Source organism: Chelon labrosus (genome assembly GCF_963514085.1).
Source record: "Chelon labrosus genome assembly, chromosome: 2".
In the NCBI taxonomy this organism is placed as follows: domain Eukaryota; kingdom Metazoa; phylum Chordata; class Actinopteri; order Mugiliformes; family Mugilidae; genus Chelon; species Chelon labrosus.
This window is the reverse complement of record NC_140338.1, coordinates 16,824,230-16,849,484: the sequence shown is the minus strand read 5'-3', so window position 1 is coordinate 16,849,484 and position 25,255 is coordinate 16,824,230. Positions and strand designations below refer to the sequence as shown.

At 42.2% G+C, this 25,255-nt stretch overlaps 1 protein-coding gene across 1 annotated transcript in view; it reads right to left on the bottom strand.

The window, feature by feature from the left end:
* The window catches only part of inpp4b (inositol polyphosphate-4-phosphatase type II B), a 124,125-nt gene that overhangs the window by 81,265 nt on the left and 17,605 nt on the right, over positions 1–25,255 (bottom strand). The window contains exon 3 of the mRNA XM_084553567.1: positions 14,592–14,671. Coding sequence (XP_084409693.1) covers positions 14,592–14,671 — 80 coding nt within the window. The remainder of the gene's footprint in view (positions 1–14,591; positions 14,672–25,255) is intronic.

The window sequence follows — 25,255 nt, the reverse complement described above, 5'->3', positions numbered from 1 at the left end:
CGCTGCATTGTAAAAATGGAAATCACTCTCATGCATGCATTAGATTCAGGAAAAACGGGAAAAAAAATTACAGCCCGTTTCAAGCGCAATAACTTAGAAAAACAGACAGAACAGATGTCCCCACAGAGAGCAGCCAAAGCTTCATAATTACTTTTGAACAAACTGTGAAAAAGCTGACAAAACATTCTCCTTTCATCTCTCAAGCAGATGGTTTTTGTCCTTTAATTGCTCTTGGAAAAAGAAACCAACCAACAAACTACAGCAGATCTGACAAACACACGGTCGACTGGAGGATGGTCTTAGTTTGTAAGATTTATGTGTTCAGTTTTATTTTTCCTCTGTTAAAGTTAGCAACGCATTTACTGGAAGAGGAAATGTTAAAACATAAAGGAATAGTTTGGCCTTGCTTACATTCTTGCTGAGTAGTAGATGATTTATAACACCATCAGTCAAATATGCAGCCAGTGGTTTCTCTCCAAAGGCAACAAATCTATGTGGTACCACTTGTAAAGATAAAATGTAAAAGGAAAAATGTCGTGGTTTTTAAATGTAATTATGTATGGAGCTATTTATTGACCGGGTGTGACAACTTCCTGGTGCAAGGGTACAGTGATCCTAGGTGTCTGGCTGATAGCTGTAGCACCGATAACAATTAGACAAGGACAGTGTTTTAAGCAACACTGTAAATCAATTTTATAAAAAAAAAATAACCGTCTAAATACAAGTTATTAAAGCATATTAGAGACAAATAAGTCAGGCAAATAATTACCTAATGAAAGCTCTAATAACACTGATAAAAGAGGAGCTTCAGTAGATTGGGGTTAAATTTATACTATTGTCAGCAAGGGATATTTTTACTTGGAGGAGTGTTTCCTCATTAGTGGCAGATATTTTGGTAATATCTAATATTTTATAATTTAATACAGAATTCTGTAAAAAGAGAAGTCTGGTTCATCCTCATGGCCAGAGACATGATGAAACACGTATCTACTTCTGTGACATCCTAACTATTAATAAGAAAACGTTGTCGTTTTTGTGAAGTTTGATCTATTCTTCAAATGTTCAAACGTACGTTACGGAAGGAACCTAACCGGAAGTAAACAGACCTAAATCATAGTTATATTTCTGTTTTACTAAAAGGTTATTCCTATTATTATTCTCCATTTGCTGAAATAGTTTAAATGAATTCTTACTTCTGTAGTTTTGTGTTCCACTGCTTTGAAAGTCCACTAGTTTATGGCACGGTAGCACAGTGGGTAGCGCTGGTGCCTCACCCCGGGGGGAGAGGTTTCTGTGTGGAGTTTGGATGTTCTCCCTTTGGTTTGCGTGGGTTTTCTCCGGGTACTCTGGTTTCCTCCTATCATCAAAACATGAGTGCTAGGCGCCGGGTCAGGTTGGCCCACAGTGGCGGTGCGCACGGTCGCAGCGGCTCAGGACTAACCATCCATCTGACCATGTAATTTCGTTGTATGATGTATAGTGTATATGTTGTATAATGACAAAGCATTTACCTGTAACACCTCGGTAACATTATGAGCAACAAAAGAGACAAAAACATTTCAATTTATGCACTACCTACCGCACTACATTACCAACAAAGTAACTTGATGTTTTTTTTTTGATTTCCACACTTATTCAGCTCAAACTACTGTCAGGCAATTTATCACATTTAGCTATGTCAACGACCACAACTAAATTCTATTAATATCTAAAACACAAAATGTTGATAGACTCATTCACTACATTCTTATTCACTCTCCTCTTGCTACACTTCCATTTTCTGTCATTTATCTCCTCCTAAATACTGATGAATGATGTGGCTTCAACCCTGACATCTTGCATTTGATCTCTTGCCTGCCGTCTCATTTTCCTCATCTTTAGGTTGGGCGACTGGGCAACAGTCTGTTCAGACAAATATCCTCCAGGAGTCTAACAGCTCTTGCAAAACAGCACCTTGTAGCTTGATGAACAGATTATGCAAGTCATTTGATCAATACGTCTGCTGCCTGTAACCTTGGTGTCGCACTTAACGGCATAAAGTCCCTGAGCATCTACGTTAGACGGCCATACAGCCAGGAACATGTGCGTAGAAACTGAACACACACACAGAGACAGTGAGCAAAAGAGCAAGCCCCTCTTTTTAGAGGCATCCAACTGTTTCATTCTGCATCATTACTAAAGTGAAATCGGCAGCACATTCAATTTGTCTCCTTGTACACATTTCATTAAAATGCAAACAACACAAGTGTGTTAGAAAGGAAGACGTGTGCATGTGAGTGTTAGATCTACTGTTACTCGTGGTGATTGCAGTGGGTCGTTGACACAGGTAGGCAGTAAATTATAGCTGTTCTCTGCACCATTGACTCTTACTAGCGAGGGGATTGAATGGGGATGTGGTAGGAGGGCCTTGGCTTCGCAGAGTGTTTTACGTGGTAAAACAGCACAAATTCACCCGCATGCCCACAATTACCTCCACACGGTCACGCTCAAAAAGAATGACAGATGTGAGTGGGTGAGTGAGTGTCCGTTGAGAGACAGGCAGGGTTCAAGGTTAACACACTCAGCAGACTTATAATCCACAGTGACTTTCTGGGGATGAAGGTAAAGAAACAAAGGGAGAACAGGGACACTAGAGGACTTCAGAGCCTGTTTCTAAAAACTATTGTGAAAAACAAGAGTGAGAAGCAACGGTACCTTGTCCTGACATTTGACTATTCAATCTTCAGCAATGCTGCATCTTTTTAGCAGCCTTACGCTAGTAAAGACCTTTAAGACTGATTTAAAAATGTTACTTTAGACAGAGTGTAAAGTTGGCTCAACCCCTGAAGAGTGTTTTCTTTCTGAGGAGTGACAAAGATCGTTAAAAGCCTTTTACAAAATCTCAGATCTTGGCCAAGCCTCTTAAAATCTACCAACACATTTTTTTCTAAGTTAAACAACTCACATTCAACTTTCAAGTTCATTTGGGGCATTCAAATGTATCCCTTATTTATTTTCATTCGTCTTCTGTAACCGCTTGTCCTGTGAAGGGTCACGCAGGGCCTGGAACCTATCCCAGCTGTCATCGGGCGAGAGGCGGATACAGTCTATCTCAGGGCTAACACAGAGAGACAGACAACCATTCACACTCACCTACGGCCAATTTAGGATCACCAATTAACCTAACGAGGATGTCTTCGGATGGTGGGAGGAAGCCGGAGTACCTGGAGAGAACCCACACAGACACAGGGAGAACATGCAAACTCTACACAGAAAGGCCCCAGTCGGCCGATGGATTAGAACCCAGAACCTTCTTGATGTGAGGCATCAGTGCTAACCACCACGCCAATCTGCTGCCCATATTTATTTTCATCACCTTTAATGCTTAAACCAACAGGACTGTGGAGTCTTAAGTGCTTTTGAGTTTCTTCAACAAAACAAACTTCAATACATACTACAATCAACAAACTCCTTCTGCTGACTGTGTGATACGACAATGACACAACCCTCTGTGGGATTATGCTGCCAAGCTACCAGTTCCCAGATCAAGAATGAAACTATATTCATAAAAAAAAATAATTCGATGTGTATGCTTTACATGTGATTAGAGACACTGTTTTATGCACTTACATATGAGTAAGGTTTACTCACTGTAATTAGACCAACTGAAATGTATTAATCCAAGCCGAGTACAGAGCCACAGCTCATCTACGGCCCTGTTCAGACTTGGTGTTAACATGAGTCATGACTGATTCAATCGCAGGTGAGCGGCTCAGTGTACAGGTGAGAAGACGCTTTGGGGGCCACTACTGAGTCACCATGGAAGGGTGAACATGTGATCACACATGCGTCCTGGCCACATTGACGGACTTGCCTGGTTCATTCAGAAAAAAAACACACAACCGATATTTTTTTAACGATCACCTGGAAAGGAAAAGCACATTCAGAGTCTTTAAATATAAGGTATTACCTTCTTGTTGCTGGGTAGGCTATTGGTGATTCTGCTTCGGCATGTGGTTAACTAGCCATGTGATCATTTTTATTTTCTACGTAGCCAGAGGTAAGTAACTATTTCCTCAAAATTACCACTGTCTTTGTTCACCTGCAAGGGGTGCCATAACACTAACCCTCAGCTTTGTGCCAGTCTCTAAAATAACTAACAACATGGTGGCGATAAATAACTTAACGTCTGTGCTATCAAAGAGTGTGGCTTTACAGCTTGTTTCACAATTTGTGTAGTGCCTTCATGTTAAGGAGCACACACACACACACACTCAAAACAAACAGCACTGTTCATGGTTAGCTGTTACAATATTCTACTGCACTCCAAATGATGTTGACTTTTATTTTCATACAGAACGCGAAACTGAGCTCAGATGTCGAGTGTTAGCTGGTGACGCATGTGAGTCAGATTTGAATGTGAACACACAGTATGTACTTACTGGATACTTGTCATAGGATCACTTAGGATGCACTGTTTATCGATAGATATCAATTTCTGTATTGGTCGAGGAACACAGTAGACAGACTGTCCTTTTCAGTATGTGCTACAATCAGACCAGCAAGCGTAGACAGCCTGTGTACCTTCAGTTGAGGAAGTCTGCACCTGTGGTTTGTTGAATATTTCTGGCCGTCTAGTGCATGAAAAAATGTTTGAGTGTGTATGTTTAAAAGTTCCCAGCTAAATCGTTTTTGTAAAGAGCTCTGCAGGCATTAAACATACTTATCGCGGCAGAATGTGAAGGCTGTAAGAGTGTGCCGTGCCCAGTGTATAGTTTCTCAGCACCACTCAGCAGCAGGTATGGAGTAAAAATAAAACCTGAAACACATCACATACCACACAGATGAAAAAAGACGGACGAGGAAGCTTGCTCGGAGGGTGGTGCGAGATGAAAAGCCCTATTATTACGTTTATTAAAGAAGATTATCCGCTGTTCTGTGATCTTTTTGGCACACTCAAATTGTCAGGCTCAACCATTTGTTCATCGGCCTTAACCCATATTACGTCTGCCCCCGTGCACTTACAGTCAGTAGCTAGGTTACGAGCTGAATGCTAATATTAGCACGCTAACAGCTAATCCTGTTGCGGCATGTGACCGAAATTCAGGACCAAAATGTCCAAATACCAGTGGCCGTAGTGGATTACACCAATTTTAACACTTCACTCTTGACACATATGCCAGACCAACAGTGGCTTCTACTTCTTCTTTTCATATCTCTTTTATTTTAGATGGTCAATGTCCCGCCAGAATGCTCAACATACATTCATATGCGTATAGTAGTTAATAACCAAGTTTTACAGATGTTTTTGTTACTGAGTAGACTGAGATCATAACAACAAGGTGAGTCTAAGGCTAACAGTCCCCGAGGGACTCCGAGTCACTTAAAAAAACACACACACACACACGATAAGAAAGGTCAGCTGTAACTCACTGCTATCAAACCTAGCCTTTCAAAGCAGGTTATGGCAGGCAGCACAGAGCTTGCTTCCAATTTCCAGCAAATGAAATGGATTTAAGAGCTGTATTGACACAGGTCATTGGTATAGACGAGGCCAGTAGTTTGTATTCTGCATAGGCTCCTGCTCTGGAGGTTCTCACGTTGAGAAGACACAGGGATCTGGTGCTATGCGGTATGTTGAACTGCTGAAATATATAACTTCAGACTAACATGGAGCAGTATAGGAAGGCAGAATATATGCAAATACTGGAACGTATGCAGTAATAATAACAGAAGCTGTGTGAGTAGTGAGCAAGAAAAACAGCAGAGGTATATAAATAAACTACAGTTCCAGGTAAGCACAGTAATGACCACACACCCGAGCAGCACATCGCTGCAGTGTAGCCTAACGCACAGTTTACAAGAAACAGTGTCAACATTGTGAGTCAACATGAGCTTCTTGTTATGCTAACAGAAGATTCATGTCACAGCGGATATGCATCATGGATGATTGGACAAACACAAGTCCAATAGACGTGAATTCGTCATCTTTGTTGACACGCTTAAAACAGCAATGGACTGGTGATGCTATTGATTTCCAAAGGTTAGTGGAATCAGACGGCAAAACAAATACAGCAACAGAAGGAGACGTAACCTTTTCTGACTTTATACAGCTAAATGCGGCGAGTACGCTATGAAGGTTAAATGTGGAAATATGTTTGTGAGGTTCGTAGGATAGTTTAATAAAATATATATCTTTCATTAAAATCTGTTATCTATTCTGGCTGATTAAACCTCTGCACTGCACGGGAGTAAGTTTGACATCTCTTTCATTTGCCTGTTAGCTTTGCTGTACGATTAAGTTTGCACCAAATTACACCTTAACCTTTATCCTATTGACTGTCACACTGGCTCTCTCCACTACTAACATGAGCCAAGGTGTAAAGCGAAAGCATCTGCGTGGGTGTGCAGGGCAACATTTGTGGCTGGTGAGTTATTAAGTCATTGTATGCACAGCTCAAAAAGAACGTGGGTTCAAATACACTGCACATGCAGTACAAGCCTGTCCTTTACAGGAGAATGGCTGTTATGTTCTGTATACACTGCATCAGCAATCCATACGTTTGCTATACTTTTCATGTGGATTGCAGCATCCTGGCAAAGGGAGAGACAATGACAACATCACTTGACGTACAGTATCGCTATGTAAGTATGTTTTTCAAAACTTTCAATTTTTTTCCCTGGGCAGGAATTTGAATGGCGTATGCTAAAATATTTGTAGCTTTGAGGTGGATTTCAGAGAGACTGCATATGTGGATAACCTGGCACCCCGTTTGGGTTTCAGTATGGGGCATGTTTCAATTGATAAAGGAAAAAAACTATCTCTGCACACAACTGGATACTGGAGTCCCACAACCAATCAGAGCCATTTTGTCGTAAAAAAACAAAACGATTTTATTGGCCCAGCATTATGCTGGAGCATAATTATTTCCCAACAGAGAGACTCCAGACCAACTTTTCTCCCTCTAAACTTTTGCAGGTAGGGGAAGTTTGGCCTGGTTTCAAGGCATTTCTGCACCAGAAAGTTGGAAAATAACAGATTAGCTAACAGGCTAATCAGTTACTTGGCTATACTAAGAGTCAAACTGTATAAATGTGTAATTTAGCCAGTGTGCCCACCGTAATAGACTCACTGTATCAAACACATTCCACTAATTGTGACTCTAACACAATTACTGGAAAACTGGAGGCAGAGTCTGTATACACTATTTCACAAAGGTGCAAACACAAAACAAAGCTGTGTGGAACTGAGGGTCAAGCATGTGTGTGTATGTGTGAACTTGATGCCAGCTGACATGTAGCTACTCTATAGCTCCCAATAAATTAGGTCAATAAGGAGGAGAAGAAGAGGCACGTCACTATTACAATGTACCGTGTTAGAAATGCAAACATTTAATTATTTAAAGCCTATATATGTCTGAGAATGGTCCCCGAATTGCATGATGATCCGCATGAGCTGATGATGGCGAGGCAAGGCAGGATATTATGCATGACCTCTCTTCACTGCACACACTGGAGACGGAGCAAAAGGAAAGATTGCATTGCTCTCTGTTCACCGCCTCAGCAGGGAGCTTGAACGATGGAACGCCAAAATTTAATCTTGTGGCAAAAATACAGCATGGCATACAAAGAAATAAACAGAAGCCCGAGACGTGTTATTTTTACACTTTCTCTTTCCCCCTTCCTCCCTCCAGTTTGTCCTCATTATCATTCTCTCATCTCCTAGACAGGGACTTGGCATGAGCGTTGCCCGTAGCATGGGCCGTAACACTGGGCCAGATTTATTGAATCTCTCTTCTCCATCTTTGGCTCTTAGCACCACACCTCATTCGCCCATCACTTTAACCTATATGTGTTATGTTCCACAGACACGAACCACAGGAAGAGCCTGATGAATGACTGACCAGGACTTATAGATCCAAGCCCAGCTCTATTATCTTGTTTAATGTGGATGTTAGGTTAACGGCTCTGCACTATGCTTGGAGGTACACCTGATGTTCCAGCTCAGTTTATTGGAACTTTAATTACTCATGACAGATAATTAAGGCAGGATGTCGATTGAATATTCCCTTTTTGTTGGTCATTTTTCTCTCAGAGCTTCATTCGGATGCCAAGGAGCGCCACAAGCCGAGCTAGTTAATGTCATACTCTGCCCGTGAGGCATAATGCCCGAGGGATCTCACAGAATATGCAGAAACGCTGTGCAGAAAAGAAGCAGTTTAAGTATTGAAGAAGGAAGAAGGAGACATATGTGCATTTATTTTATTCCAAAAGAGCTCATTTTCTGCCTCTTTTACCTACATGGTGTGCGTCAACAATATTGCATTTACTGCAGCGACTGTTTGCGTGCACGCACTTTAATAACGTGTGTGCACGTGCCTTCACCTGCAGTAAATTCATTTTATTGGGTGATCCCTCACACACGTGCACAAGCAAAAACCTCTCTTCTCAATGTGCAGCCTACAGATAAAACATCGCCCACCAGCCATAACCTCAAATGGCTTTAAGTGTCCTTTAGTGAGTCAGTACATATGTTCTTCTTTTCACTGCTGCAGTGATGAAACAATGAAGCCACAAATAAAGACATTTATATGTTTAATAATTATCCTACTCACTCCACTTTCTGTTTTATCAGACTAAACAATTCTCTGGTTTAAATTGAGCGAGAGAAAATGATGACATGCAGTAATATATGCGGGTGTGCGTCGCCTGTCACTGGGGAGGGAAGAAACAGCACTCAATAGAGGAGCGTAATTAGCCAGACTGTGTTTCATTCAGGGCACACATATGCTAAACAAAAGCACATATTTAAATATGAAAATATGTTGTCGAAACCTTAATAAGCGATTTTATGTGTTTTACTGTGTTGACATAATCACGTAATTTATCATGTAATACGACTGACTCCCAAACACACACACAGATACTGTATATGATGCTTTTGGGGCGCGGTGCGTTATTGAGCCATACATCATAGATACCTCAAACCCTCTAACCTCAACATACCGAAACAAGCCCTAAAATGTTTATCTGGTGGGGACCAGCTTTTTCTCCCCTAATCACTGTGGAAAGATTAATATCCCCACAGTATGATAAACACCAGCACACACACACACACACACGCAACTTTACCCACAACCACAATTCTTCTCCAGTATAGCTGGATCAGATGGTTGATCTTTAGGCTTTTAGGTCAGGCTCGGATAAAATCGGTCACAGGGGATATTGTGTAAGCGAGAGTTGGCTGTCTGTGGATAAGTATGAGAATTGGGAGAGGGCGATACTAAGAACTCTAGGGGGGTAAAATGATTTTTTTCACGATAGCAGCTAAACTGTTACCTGTGGGACAGTAAAGAAAAGCTCTACCCAATGGGAATGGATGAATAAGACATGAAGCCTGGCAGCAGACGAACACGTCTATCATAACGTACCCCATGCCACGGTAAATTTCTGATGCACAAAATGAAATGCATGCACACCAACACACACACACACACACACACACACACACACACACACACACACACACACATACAATTTCCTACCAAAATCAAAGCTGGAACTGCGCTGTACAACTGGGTCATAGAGTGCCTCTCTTACCATGTGCATAAAGTTTTAGAGATAACGAGAAGTGCAAAAGGGGAACTACAGTGTTGCACTTATTCTGCTGTCCCCTCAGTCCCCCACACTGAGGGGACAGCAGAATAAGTGCAATGGACAAAACAGGACTGGGGTAGCATTATAAAAACTGGAGGGAGCTTCACTAATTTATCAAAACACGTGCTTTCCATCTGGACACACTTCTTAATGTGGTGTACACACATTTCTCATGTCCCATTTAGACTACACTGTTCACTGCTGTGCATGTGTGCAGAAGATAAACCATCTTTACCAGATAACAATCTTTCTTTCGTTGTGTATACATGACATACATTATTGAGAGACCTCTGCAGCGCTGACATCGAGTGTAGTACTCGGGCCGTGGGTGCACATTTAAAACCACGCTAGATTTAGAATATGTGGTGTGCCTGCCAGACTGATCTGAACGCAGAAACAAGTTTCAACAAGTTATTTGGTAAAAGAATACGTCCACACAGCTAGAAGTGATAGGCTTAGCAATTCCAAATGCATGCCAAATGATTTCTTGAATGAAAATGCAAAAATGCAAAGAAAAAAAAAAAATCCAGTAACAATAACGTTGCATAAATAAACTGAAGGTAAATAGCTCACATTTTAAAACCACGTTGTGTTGCTGCAGCAAATACTACAGGTATGTATTGTATGCAGACAGCTATGATTAGCTATCACAGTAGCTCCTTCATTATTATTGGTCACAAGGGAAGCTGGCATGAAGTCCTGGTCCATATAACACATGAACTGGAAGATTTATTAATACAAGCACTATGAGGGTACCAGGACAAAGGCAGCATGGAAACAACTGCCCACTGTCTTATATTTAGTGTGGAGGAAGGTTAACAGTAACAGCAGATTTAATGACTCATTAATGAACAGCAATGTGGGAATAAGGTAAAAGCTGTACTAATTATGCTTTAATTAGTCATAAGTTTATAAAACGATTAAACGATTATAATTAATAAGGAACTATACAGGATAATAGGAGCTCCTTTCAGCTATTGAGCAGGTTCTAGCATCTTTCAGCTCACTGATTCGCAACTTTCTTCACTTAGAAGTTGGTGGAGCCCAAAGCAGAGCAAAAACACACATGTGCTAATCTTGCTCTGAACTGTCTGAATACGTAAATAAGCCAGTGTTTGCCAACACATTCAAGTAAAAAAAACAACCATCTACACACACATGCAGACTCCATGTAATCCTAGCAATCTAAAACTCTGACCTCAGACGGCACGACGTACTTTGATCTTTACAAATTTAATCTCAATCAAAACGGAAACCTTCACACCACAAGTGATGATTTCCATTTAGCTTCAATGAATTTACTAGCAAATTCATAGAGACTGCAGCCTTAAATGAAGGCATTCGGAAGGCGTTTTTTTTTTCCTCATACATATTTTGCAGGCAGGGTATAAAATCACCTTCAGGTAAACTTGAGCTGAACTTGTGTGCAGAGCACCCTTGTCATTAATAACTCCCTTTAAGGTATCTGTTACTTCATTAATGAATGCAAAAACTTAAAAGAACCTTTCTTCTTCAATTCATTCTTCAATTTTCACTTCCTGATGGTGTCTGGGTCCATGTTTTTCATAAGCATGTATGTCTGTGCAAGCACCTCTGTGCGCTTTTTGGTCGTTGTATTTCTCACCATCCTTTGCTTGGTTTCTGGCATCAAGAAAACTGATAGATCTTCACCTGGGTTGAGTCCACGTGTCCAACACTCATTCAACGCAACACTGTCGGGAACCTTAAAAAAGAAGTGACCCAAATCAAACCAGTCATGCCTAAAAGGAAACAAAAACAAGCCGTGACAAACATCCTGAACAGCCACGCATGAAAGATGGTGCAAGACTTGAGAGAGGAGTGGACATTTCCTTATTCAATGGAATAAGGAATGAGCTTTGAGGTGGACAGCCCTGTAGTGGAATGAACTTTACTGAAGGGCAGAAGCAAAAGCAAAAAAAAAACAAAAAAAAAACACACGGGTGCTGGTCAAATACCAATTTCCTCTCCACATATGCTCAGCAGCAATGTAAATTGAGAGCTTATGAAAAGAAGTGGTCAAAGTCCAATTGGTTTTGAGACTCACTGAAGGGAATCAATGCTTGCCTCATGGAGATATACTCCCACTTTCCCTCTGCTGAGCAAAAGAGCTCAAATCAACTGACTTTCTGCAACAACCGACTGAGTGGGGATTAGAACATTGTATTAAAATGAATGACTTCCCACCAGTCCCCTAGAACTGAAGAAGCTACTCGGATGAGTGGTGAAACGTCTTCTCAAAAAACTCTACAAGTCCAGTTGCCTTTTTTGAACCTTTGTTGGATATTAAAATGAAGCATCTGTTTCTGTGACGGGTAGAAGGAACTGCACTCCTGCCCATGTCTGCAGCGCCCGGGCTGCTCGGCCAGCAGAACTAATGTGAACTGTGACTCACAGACACTTCCACGAGTCAAACAGGCCAGAATGAATCACACACACACTCATGTAAAGCTGCTCGTCTTTGACATGTTTTCTCACTGGATGAACCAACAGGCAAAAGGCATTTCAAATTAAGACCGTTTTCTTGGTATGTCTGTGCGTGTTACGCTTGCATCACTGACTATCAGTGTAACACATTCACACTCCAATGCCAAACCAGCCACAGCTCTTCAGGCCACAACAAGTGTGTGTGTGTGAGCTTGTGTAGGAAGTATTTTCAATGTGGTACATCTCATTATTTGACTCATGAGTTCCCCCCCAGTATACCTTAAACTACTTTAAATGAGGAGTACTTGAATAATCTTTTGTTCTTAAACAGGTCACTATATTACTATATTAAGTATTGTGCATTTATTGGTTAACCCAGGGGTGCTCATTACGTCGATCGCGATCGACCGGTAGATCGCGATGGTAGTGCGGGTAGATTTTTTTAGATGTTAGTCTAAAACATGTATCCGCTGCAACCCCAAAACAAACAACAAGACAAACGTTTATCATATGTATGTATGTATATATATATATATATGTGTGTATATATATATATATAAATATATATATATATGTATATAGGGGTAGATCACTTTGACTTGGTCATTGTAAAAGTAGCTCGCAAGCCAAAAAAGTGTGGGCACCCCTGAGTTGACCAGTTTACATCTGCACAGGCGATGGCTTTCTTAAACATCTTAAATGCAGTTTTAATGACCCCTACAACAAGAAACTCCAACCTTTCTTAGAGGTCAAAAAAGGTTGGATGAACCAGTAACAGCTAAAAGAAATCAACGTGATTTGCGTGGAGAAATCATTTTTGTTTCCCCGTTTCAGAATCATGACCACCACTGCGCTAAAGAACGTAAATGAACAAGATAAGATTGCACATTGTGCAGAAAAAACCTATATTGATGGTGACAAAGAGAGCGTAGAAATGGCAATCTTTTAATACCGAGGCAATTGTTGATGTGAGAAAAGTGATTTTTCCTCAGTTATTAAAAAGCATCGCGACAGTGCTGTAGGTACCATGGGAGGACTTTATGTTTTCCTCGGGAATAAAACAAACTCTACCAAACAACAAAGTGAACCAGAAACACAGCAGTGCAGTGTGACTACAGGGGAGTAAGACGACAATTCGGCGCTGTTCAAGAATAAGAAAAACACCTGCACGAAAGTGTGCATATACACACACATGTGAAGGCACACTGGGGGGGAGGCTGCAATCTCTAGTCTCACTGCAGCTCGTATAGTCAATCATGCAAGATACAATTATACCCAGTGACCTGGGATCACCTACAGGAAATGAAAAGCATAACAAAAGAGACTACAAAAAGGAAGATTGCCAAAAGGGCATATTTTCAGACACAACTATGAGAGTGAAGGAAAAAGGGAATGCAGTCTGACAACACAAACACAGGAGGCAGGGACACATTCGTCTTAACAGTTTACAGGTGGAGGAAAAAATATTCTCGCTGTTATATCACATGCCCTAGCAGCACAAACATAAAACATTGTGCATATTTATTTTATTAACTGTATCCGTTAGATGACAAAATACTCATTTAGAGAGTATTTTAGCAAACACATGCACTCCAGTGAATGTTTGAACTGTCAGCATTACTAGCATAAGAAACATTTACACAGTGTTCCAGCAGATGGGACAAGAAAAAAAAAAGCTCACAATCAGACATAATGCTGCTTTCTATCTACCAAAGTGCATCACCTATAGAATAACACACTTTGGCAGTTTTTCAGTAAATAGCACAAAACCTTCATTGTCGTTCTTAGTAATCACGTAACACAGCAACAATCCTGTTTAGGACGAGATATTATCTACTGGTTGAGATGTGAAACGTGTCCTTAAGAAGCAAATCGTCTTTGTGGCTAAAAAATACTGATTTAATCACGAGGAAGTGTGTGTTCTACGAAATGTGTTTCTGAATATAGAGCTTTAATGTTTTCGCCGTCAGTTTTATCAACCAATTGTCTTACTTTGGCTTGAATGACTAAAGATAAAGAGCACACTCATGCTCCTGACCTTTTCACAGAATCCGTTCCTGCCTAACGAACACTTAAATTCTCTTTTCTTGATTCATTTCTCTGCGGTGCTCAGTTTTTGGCTCTGTGTGTGTTTCAAACGAAATTGTCTTTGAAAAATAAAAAGTGACTGGCCCACGTTTAGAGCAAGACACAGGCATTTGTTTTTATTGCTTTCATTTAAAAGCCTCTCTGAAAAGCAGTTATTCCGACTCCCCCTTACAGCATATCTCAGTACTGTATTCCCACATGCAACACAACATCCCCGAAAACAAACAACCCTGGAAGCTACTGCAACATTCCTGAAGATGCCGTTGCGACATCTGTGGTTTCTTTTCCCAACTCAGTTTCATGTTTAAGTTGATCTGTTACTTCTTGCGTGAAGGGGCATAACCTTTGGACTCTGAAGTCTGAATTCTGTTTAGCCCGGAGGGACACAGAGAGCAGCGAGCATGACAGAGGCATGCACTTACCTGAGACTCAAGGTCAGTCGCTCATCTTTAGCCCTCAGCAGATCCCCTACTGAAAACGTGGCACTACCCAGGAAGGAGCTCTGCAGAGAAAGGACAGAGAAGAGAACATCTGGTTACATCTCAGTGGCAAAGAATAACAAGAGACCAACAAACTCTTTTGGAGGTCATGTGTCAGAAATCACTCAGAGCCTTGCGATCTAAAAAAGCACAAACGTGGGATCATGTTGACACAAGGTACATACAATCCACTCTCCTTTCCTGTCTCTCTTTAATCCTCTTTCTCCCCTCTCTCACTGCTCTGACAACATGTGTTTGCTGCAGGCATGATATGAACAGGGGGTGTCAGCACACGAGAACTGGGTCACGGAGAGAGAGAGGTAGGGGATGAGCCCATCAATAACGAAGAGAGACGATCCACATTTGTGGAAAACACACGCGGTACGCAACCCTCAAGAGCGTGCCCGAATACACACACACACACAAGTATATATATGCAAGTAATGCACCTGCAAGTAACGGCGTCAACATGCTTACTACGGGAAGGGAGCGCTACCAGCAAGGACACAGGCAGCCGTGAACAAAGCTATCACACGGTGCAAGTAATTAACAACAGGTACAAAGGTGAGTCCACATATTTCATCATAGTGGGGAAAAAGACTTTAATTAAAGATCTGCAGCCTTCACACGGTCGAGATGCTGCAGCACCGCTCCTGCTCCTTTCATCCTCTAAATTTATTTCTCACTCCCAGGCTTTTGTGCCGCTGATGGTTCTTTCGAACACTAAAATGACATTACGAAACAAGACAATTTGTACCCTGGCCCCTCTTTTACATGGCTGTCGAATGCTTCACCTTTCCTCTGAAGATCAAAACAGACGTCGTAATTCATGTAAATGACCTTCAGGTATTGTGAGACAACACAGAGGGCTTCTAAATACTCAAATTTCTACGTTCCACAAAACAAAGTCAGCCAGTGAAAATGGGACGCAAATATTCAAAGGGCCAGATCTATATTATACAACATAATAGTAACCTTAGCAACAGCTCGGTCATCAATCACGACTAAGGCTGCTGTCAACAATTATTTTTCTTGACTAATAAATAATAAATAAAAATCTGAAAAAGGGAATTTCTAGCTTTATCTGTGTATTTTGCCTTTATCAGTCCAAACAATCCAACAATTTCTTGTTGTATTTCTACAGTATACACAGTGTGACCAGGAGTATGTGTCTGCTGGTCCATTGATCGAGTAATCCTTTTAGTTGTAGAATGACAAATCCACATTAAATACAAATCCTCATCAGTGTTGTTATACACCCATTAGCTTCAACATTAAAACTCAATTAAAGCTCCACTGACAGGAGAAGTAAATAACATTGACCATCTTGTGACAATACAATGTTCTGCTGGGAAACATTTGGACCTGGCATTCATTTGCATGGATGTTACTTAGACATGTACCACCCACCTAGGCCAGACCAGACCAGACAACCCCACCCCATAGCAATGACACTCCTTGATGGCAGCAGCCATCCCCAGCAGGATGCAGCCTGACACAGACACACACACAAAAACGGTTTAGGAACAACTAAAAAAACGTGAAAAACAGCACAAGGTGTTGACCTGGCCTCCGAAATCCCTGCATCCCAAACTGATCAAGTATCTGTGGGATGATCCACAGAGGCCCCCCATAGGACCCGAAGCCCCCCACTAACAACATACTGTTGCCAGACACTACAGGACACCCTCAGAAGGGCCATGTCCATTTTCTGATGAGTTAGAACTGTTGGGAGACCTACGCAATATTAGGCAGGTGGTCATAATGTTATGCCTGACAGGTGTACATTTCAGTGCCTTCACTATTAAATACATTTCACAGAAGACTACGATCTAATCGTTAATGCCACATCCCTCCCTGACCTCATGTTACCTTGCATAAAAAACGACTATAATGAATTTGACAAAGTGAGATATAAAGATTTTAAATGAGGAAGATGACTGGACTGAGATCACAATCAATAGATACCTTGACTTCAGGACCAGGAGGAAAAAAAATTGTTGGATTGCTGAATATCTACCGTGTGATACTGTAAAAAGTGTCATATATCTAGGGTCATAAGGCAACTGTGGTTAAGTGGGCATGACTGGAAGAGCTGCAGTAGCACCCCGAAACACAGCCAAGCTGACAGGTCACATGACTGCTACATTTCCTCTCATAAGTCAGTCATCAGAGACGTGACTCACTGAGCCTTGCCTTTGGCTAAAAATATTATGCATGGCAGTTTTGAGGTCTTTCTTTCAGCTCTTTTGTCACCTTCATACCTCTAATCTTGCTTCCTCCCTCTTCTGGACACTGCATTACCTTCTCTCCTTCCCTCCCTCCCCCCCTTTTGGCCTCTCTGCAGTCTTCTGTATCAGATGAAAAAAGGGCATCCTGTATGCTGACCTTTTCTCTCAATCATTTCCTCTCCCAGCGTTTTCCTGCCACCCCATACAAATCCCCATATGCTTATTGGCAATTCACAGGTAGAAATGTGTGCACACGCAGGAGGAGAAGGACAAGGGCAGTGCTTAGAGAAAAAGTACCGTAACCATGAATAATGCACATGCGGAAGTTTTACCAAAACAAGCCAGGACTCCCAAGAAACACACAGAAACCAAAGCATCACATTCAGGTATGAGTTGATGCAGCAGAGTGCCGTGTCCTTATGAATTAAACAGAGCCAGGATCCCCAGCGGGCACCACTTAATATGTACAATGTCATATTCTTCCGCGCCGGCGTATCATAGCCAATCCCGGTTTGGCTCGATAACCCAGAGCAGGAGGCACAGAAAGGCCATTACAGTCCACGGAGGAACATTATATCCCTATGTAGCCATTACTCGAAAGTCGCTACAGAACGTCTGGTAAATGGTCTTAGAAATCCATTCCTTAGCATCTTTTTACGGCCACTCACGATGAAGGCTTTAAAAGTAATGAAGCTCAGGAGACCGTCTTCTTATGCAAGATCAAAGTAGCTACACCGCAGAAAATGAGAGAAAGATGAGGGCAAGAGGAGGAGTGGAGTGAGAGAAGAAGACAAATGATGCTCTTCCAGGATCATGGAGGATTGATTATGATGGTCTCCCTCTATTCCCATCTCACATGCTCTGCTGTGGCTCTCTCTTCTTTCTATCTATCTTTTCACCTGCTCTTACTCATTCCTTTGACAACCGGCCGCTGGAGCGACCGACAGAAAACTTTTGATCGATGGCCTCCCTATTTTTTTTCAGAAAAAATAAAACAAAAATAAAAGAGTGACAGCTTTACGTGACGTTTTAGACAAACTTATCACAAAAGAGCTCTCAAAACCGCACCCGCAAGAGATCAATCACACGTGAGAAATGAAAGACGCTTGTGCAGAAGCAAGCAGAGCTGACAGACTGCAGGGCTACCCAAGCCTCGGCGTGAGGACCCTTAAAGGCCACAGTGTCAGCTCATCACTTGGCAGAGGTAAACGGCCCAACTCCAGCTTTACGTCTATTGATTTTCTCCATGCCCTGGGTGACAGAGTGACACACACACACACACACCCTCAATCATTCGCTCTCTCCCCATCTGTCTCCCCCTCACACACCCACAAAGCTGCAGAGGATACCTGGAGGAGAGGGCATTCATTCACATGCTACGCCAACAAATGACATTTTATATAAATGGCAACAGTGACAGTTTGGCACTCACTGAATAATATGTGTCTGGCGTGTTATTAGCATTTATGAATATGAACAGATTTATACCGCGGAGGTCAGTAATGTCTACATGAATACGCTGCTCCCTCAATACAAATAGGGCTTCTACAAATTGGCCTAATTAAGTCATCAGAGATGTTATGACATGCCATTTATTCTAGCATGCAAATATGTGCACTCAGGCACAAGCTATGGCTGCAGTAACTTAAGATTGACTTGGATCACACACACAAAACAAATACAGTAGACACACACACGCACACACTCAAGGAAGTCCACTTACAGTTATGTCTGAGTGAATCCTAGCAGCAGCAAGCGAGGCAGAAAGAGTGAAAGAAGAGCTACAGAGTCTGACAGAAAAAGAGCGAGAGAGAGAGAGAGAGAGAGAGAGAGAGAGAGAGAGAGAGAGAGAGAGAGAGAGAGACCAAAAAGTGATGTTGTCTTCCTTCTTCCTCCTAATGAGCTCCAGAACGGTCTTCTTACATTTCTTCCTCCAGTCCTCGGTTAGAGTAACTCCGTATAGATTCACTCTTTCAAGAGCCGCAGGCACGCTGGCTGATACATGAACAGTAAACACGGAAACACATAAAACACACACGCACACACGCAGACATACACTACACTGCAGCCTCCGCTGTGACTGAGAACTGGCCAGGGTGAGCCACTGGCGCTACTGCTGCTGCTGCGGCTGGCTTGACGGAAAGTGAGACCAGTGAGAGAGAGAGAGAGCGAGAGAGAGAGAGAGAGAGAGAGAGATAGAGAGAGGAGGGAGTCACAAGAGGGGGAGGGAGGGCGTCGACAAATACAAGCAATCGAGGCAAAGAGGGAAGGAGCTAGAGAAGGAAGGAGAGGAGGGCAGAACAACACAGAAGAGGAAGAGACAGAAAGGAAGGAAGGCGGACAATTAATGGGTGGAAAACCAAGATAGCAACGCAGAGAGATGTAGAAGACCAGAGAGAGACAGACTTGTGTGTCACACCTCGGTTGCAGCCCGTGACTCAGATGGCCAACAGGAAAAGAAACACTTGTTGTGGCTACTTGAATTAACATGAATTCCAGCCACGCGGTGCAAGACACATGAGTAGGAGTGTGTGTGTGTTTGCCAACAGATAAACACTTCAAAACACACAGACACACTCAAAGATCACACAAGAGGCTTGTTGAGATACCCACACATATCCTACATTTTAACTCGGATATTTACCCACACATGGAGCAGAAACTGAGAGAGAGAGAGAAAAATAACATCAATGCGTTTTGAGACAATGGCGAACAAACCCACACAGCAACGCCATGACACCAAGCTCAGGTTTTAACTATCCAGGGCCGAACTTTGGATTAAGCAGGGTTTAAATTATCCATGCCGACACAGAGGGATGAGTAATTCTGGCAGAACAAAGGACGTGCTCTGCACCGGCCCTTATCACAGAGAGCAGGTACACAACCAAACACAATGAAACGCGCACTAGAAAACACTCCGACACGCGTGCACGCGCACACCCACCCAGACACCAAACATTTGTAAGTACACACACTTTTGGTAGAGTTATTCTGAGCACTGGAGGTCACGCTGATGTTGACTCAACCTGTCCTAATATGGGAGGAGGGGGGGTGCGGAATTAAGAAGTGTGGGAGGAAACACTGGATTTAAAGCATTCTTTGTGGCTTTATAACCATGAGGATAGATGACCTGGATGCCAAGTGATAGTCAGAGACTGATGAACTCATACCTGCCAAACGATGCTTCCCAGTCTGCAAACAAACAATTTGCTCTGACTATGCAAACGCATTTATGTACACAAGTGATTTTGCCAAATACATTTGTGTATTTTTAGCTGGTTACTGCTCTTTTTTTTGTGAGAGAGATTTATGACGTGGCCTTCCCTGTGTGCACTCCCCCTCTGAATTTCGGTGTACAATAGGAATTACTTTGAATCTTGCAGGAACAGAAATGTATTTTGAATAACTGCTTGCACGAGGAATCCGAGATCAAAGCTTGCTCAAGATATTCGAATCAAGCACGCTGCAACGGGGCACATCTGAGGCCATACTTTGAAGTTTGAAATGTTTGACATATTTGAGAACATTCAAACTGTGAGTTCCTGAAAAGCACACTGAGATGAACAGGGGTTGGTCTTACATTCAACACGGAGAACACAAGCTACCCGCTGCAGGCGGTAAAATGAAAAGCCTTTAAAAAGTACTCTTTAATTTCCAAATTTTTATTTTTAACCAGCATGCACAACTGAACAGTGACAACACCACATTGGGACACACATTGTTCTTCGACCTTACATGAGGCAGTGGATGTTTCAGCCTGTGTAAAGATGGCAGAAAGTCTTTGGAGACAACCAGCCCTCACCAGGATGAGCACAGACAAAAGCACTGGCTTGTGTGAGCTGATGTTCTCGTTCTTAGTTGTCTACCTTCGACAGTGTCCTTGCATTTTTCCCTTATTCTCCCTTAATCTTTTCATGGTTCTCTGCTTCGACCTCATTCCCCTGCGTTTGATCTGTTAAAAAAAATAAAAAAGTAAAGTCTGCAGACAGACCTGAGCTTGTCCTTTTTGCCTGTCCATTTCTTCAAAGCAATCAGCTCACATGAGACGGACAACCCACTCACACTGTCCCCGCATGGGCTTGACTGTAACAAATGTGGAGGATTTAAGGGTAGCCATAACAATAAATGGAAAATAGTATTCATTAGTGTGTTTGCATTAGTGTATAATGACCAGTAACTGGAAAACACTGTATTTTAGTTGGCTTACAATGACGCCTTCATATCTACAGAATGTGTGGGTCCTCGTCCATGTTTCACCAGCAACTACAGAGCACCTTTGATAATTTTATGTGACGCAACCATAAGCACTTGGAAAGGGAATGGAGAGGAAGGGGTGTTCAGCTGCCTGCAATATGCAACCTCACCACTAGGTGCCCTTAACTCCTACACACTGGTCCTTTAATGCTGCTAGCTAACCCATTTTTAAGTCTGCCAATAGTGTGTCTTTTGAGTCAGTCAAACCTAAAAACATTATGGAAGGCCCGATGCGTTAATGAATATTGTGTATCAACTTTACAAGAGAAAATATTCAAAAGAAGTGGAGATTCACATCTTCAAAAAGTCTCCCAGAAACAGGTGTGGGTCATCAGAAGGGGGTCAGGATTGTCTTACTTGGGGCCAAAATGATACACAGTGTTTTCTGCTCATGATTTCGGCTGTAATGGTCCTCTGTGATAAAGTTGATATAATCAGCTGTTAATGGTCCTAGTCTGACCTGTCGGGAAAGCAAGCTCCAGGTTCTGCTTGTTACTCATGCTGGTCCTAGGGCGCAGTGTGTGTGTATGTGTGTGTGTGTGCTCCAAGAGGTGTAATAATACTGATTTGTACTGAGATACGAAATACTTTGATGTGTTCTTCTAGTGTTATTTTTTGCATTACATGCCTTATTAATCGCACTATTTATGAACAACTTTTGAAATCTATCAAAGGCGCCAGGCGCACCTACTGTAAAACGAGCGCCTCTTGTTGTGCAAACATGAAACTAAAACAGGGGAGACGAATGCCTTCTGGGTCTGGCTTTGATAAAAGAAAGCAAAACTAATCTTTTTCAGCTATAGTAAAGATTACCGAGTGTAAAATTGTGGAAGTGGGCTCTTAATTGGCACAGCTTTCCGTGACTTCATTTCTGTGCTCACATAATTCAGTGATAATTCTTATCTAACTATGGAGTCAGACAAGTGAAAATTACCATGACAACACGGGTTTAAGGAAAAATCCATTATTAAACTATATTATGAAATGTACTACAAGGACCAACAACAAAGGTAACATGAATGTCTATTATGGTAAAGTATTTTAATATTAAAGAAGCTTATAGTTTTCTTAGTACTAAATGCATTTAATAGTTCAATTCGCCAGCTGTTTGAGGACTGTGCTGATACATGGGCCACAAAGACAAACAAAATCAACATTATCCCAGGCCATTATGCCATCTTTGATAGTGTGACGCTGAATACCAAGCCTCCATATTCCAAGAGGCTGTAGATTTTCCACTGAATGGATTTACCAGTCGCTTGTGTGCTATTTTTACCATCGTACATCTGCAGTACGCCACAGCAGGATATTTTCTGGGACTGTGAAATTTTCTTTTCAATCAGATAATTTCACAATTTGTGTGTGCTACAAGAGACAGTTCAAGAAAAAAACACACATCCTCCAAACACTGTGACCCGGAGGAGCAAAAAATAAATGGAGCTTTCTGCCAGTGCTTGTATTCTCAGGGTATTGAATGTGTTTAATACGAGAGCTGGGATGCAGCATCTACTGCCTCGCGAAAAGAAAAAAAATGAGTGTGACACTTCCCGTGCTAAAACTATAGAAGCAAAGGAGATATATTAGCATCTGATTCAGAGACTTTGTGTGCACTCAAAGGAGGCTAACTTTTTCGGCCTGAAAGGTAAATACTCACTGAAAGCTGAGAGACAGTTGTTTCCTCGGGCTGGGGGGAGAGCTCCCTTTATAATTCTGTCTCCTTTCGTCACTGTGAGTACAGAGAGATCTATAGAGCCCTGTGTAATAAACGCTGCACAACAACAGAGAAGTTAATACTTCTCGTCTTCACTTTAAGGTTCCTGGGGATATGTGATTCTCCGTCACATACCTCCTCACAAGCATTCTTCTGCTTGTCAATGCTTGCCCCCCAAACAAGAACCTCCTCCTATTGGCTCTCCCTCTAGTCCTGCTCTTGCTCACTTCTTTGGGTTCAGGCGGCGTCCTTTCTTTGGTGCATGGCCAGGTTTTAGGACCGCAGCCTTCAGGTGCTATGGACCGGACTCTAAAAACGATAAGGTTGTGCTTGTGTGCCATTAAACAGAGAATGTGATTCACAGGCAAAAGCTGCAGGTAGGAGGAAGAGGGACTCAACTTCTGGCAAATGCAGCCTGTCCTTGGTACACTGGAAGCACCCAGCCAATGCCTTTCTCCCACGATCTCAGCTTTGCTCCATAAACTTTAATAGCTAACCCCACTGTAGACGAGGTGATAAAAATCAAGGCTCCCTTCACTCACAGTCTGTAAACATGACTTGGTAGCAGGTCCAAAGACTGCACCTCCTCATTCAAACCCCCCCATATTGACTTGAGCACTACATTTAAATTGCCGCACAGCAAAACTGAAGCTCGTCTCCGTCAGCATGTGGCAGAGCCATACGATCGTACATTTTCAATATGCCGGTGTTTGATATCGGGCAGCTTAGTGCATGCTGCTATCAGCTCAGGCTGTCAGGAGCTGTGGTTAAGGACTTCCCCCTCTGTGACCCTGCGGTTTTAGCTGAGGCCGAGAAGTGCAGCAAAAGAAAGAAGTTGCATACAGAGAAGAGAAATGATACTCTTTATCTTTTCTTTATCGCCCACAAAACATGCTGCTAAACTCAACATCCTGTTTGTCACATCATTGCTCTTATCTCAGTTTTGGCATTAGTCTAAAGTTTTTAGTGTCAGACATCAGGAAGGCATTTCTCAGAAAAACAACACATGGAAGTATTCTGTCATTTTGCACACAGCAGAGCTACAACATAGGGTTCTGTGCATTCATTTCTGCACATACCTCTGGAAAGATGACAGGGAATGTAGGTTGCAATTCCCTGACCTTATGTAACAGCAAGAAGCTGCTAGCTCGCCCCGAGGCTACGGGCTATGCTGGGTCTCTCTCACTGTACCTCGCTTTCCTTCTCGCAGACACACACATGAATAGACACAATAATGGTGCTATAATATGCTAGCTCATGCCTGAAGTGGTTGATAGCTCTCTTCTTCAGAGAGCAGGACTATAGGGGCTGTGAAAGTAAACAGCTCGGATCAAACCAACTCTTAGCTCCCTTTGAAGAGTGGGAGACAATTACAGAGATCAATGGTGCAGCCCAGGGGTGGTTAACAGCCTAGACAGGCAGAAAGACAGAGATTGATGCCCCATAAGATCTAGAGAGTCTGCTCCTCAATGGCTTCACTGTACAGTTGAATCCTACCAACAGTGCATTGTCACTGAACATACGTGGCGAGACACAGTGAGTTTTAACCCGAGGCTACAACACACAGTCTGTACCTGGGTGCGTTTATCCCTCAGTGTGAAAGACTCAAACACTAACTGCGTGGATTTTGCTGTAATATATTTCAAGTTGGAGCAGATGGAGGTCAAAGCCGAGCATGGGCAGACAGCTCTTTCTGCAATATTTTTCTAATAGACTAGTACTGCTTTCATATTACTCTCCTTCTCCGCAATAAAGCATAAACCCTTTGTGCGTGTACGTAGGTGATCTCTGCGCTGTGCAGGATTTTCTCTGTGTTTTAACTTGTGTGAAAGCAGCATGCTACTCCCGGCTATTTCCACAGCATTTGATCCATATTTCATCTCGAAAGTCAGCAACAACTGATTGTTGTGTCAAGTCAGAGTTTCTGTCTGTTTGTGTGTCACTGATGGCGCAAGAGTTGAGCCATAAAGTGGAACTTAAAAGCTCTGGCAGAACACTTCTTCTCACGGAGTAGGAGTTTGAGAACAAGCTTCCCTGGCCCCTGCTTTCTAGTGGGATAACGTAAAAAGTATAAGAGTATAAGAGTATAAGTATAAGAGCCCATATAGAAGCTGAAATTTCAGTTTACCTGAACCCTCTTGGCTCGGTGAACAGCAAGATGCAGGAAAGAGTGGGAGAAGCACAACCACAGCAAGCTATTTTTGTTTCTCAGCCCACTACCGCGATATTAGTTTCCTAAATGACATATTTGCCAGTTGATGTGGAACAGCACAGACAAAAGAGCCCTTTGAACTAAATATACCGCTTATGTGAAAGTAGAATTTGTCCTTGGTGTCTCTGAGATAGCAGATGAATAGATTCATAAAGTGTTTAGGTTTTTTTTTGTTATTGTTGCTGCTGTGAACACTCAT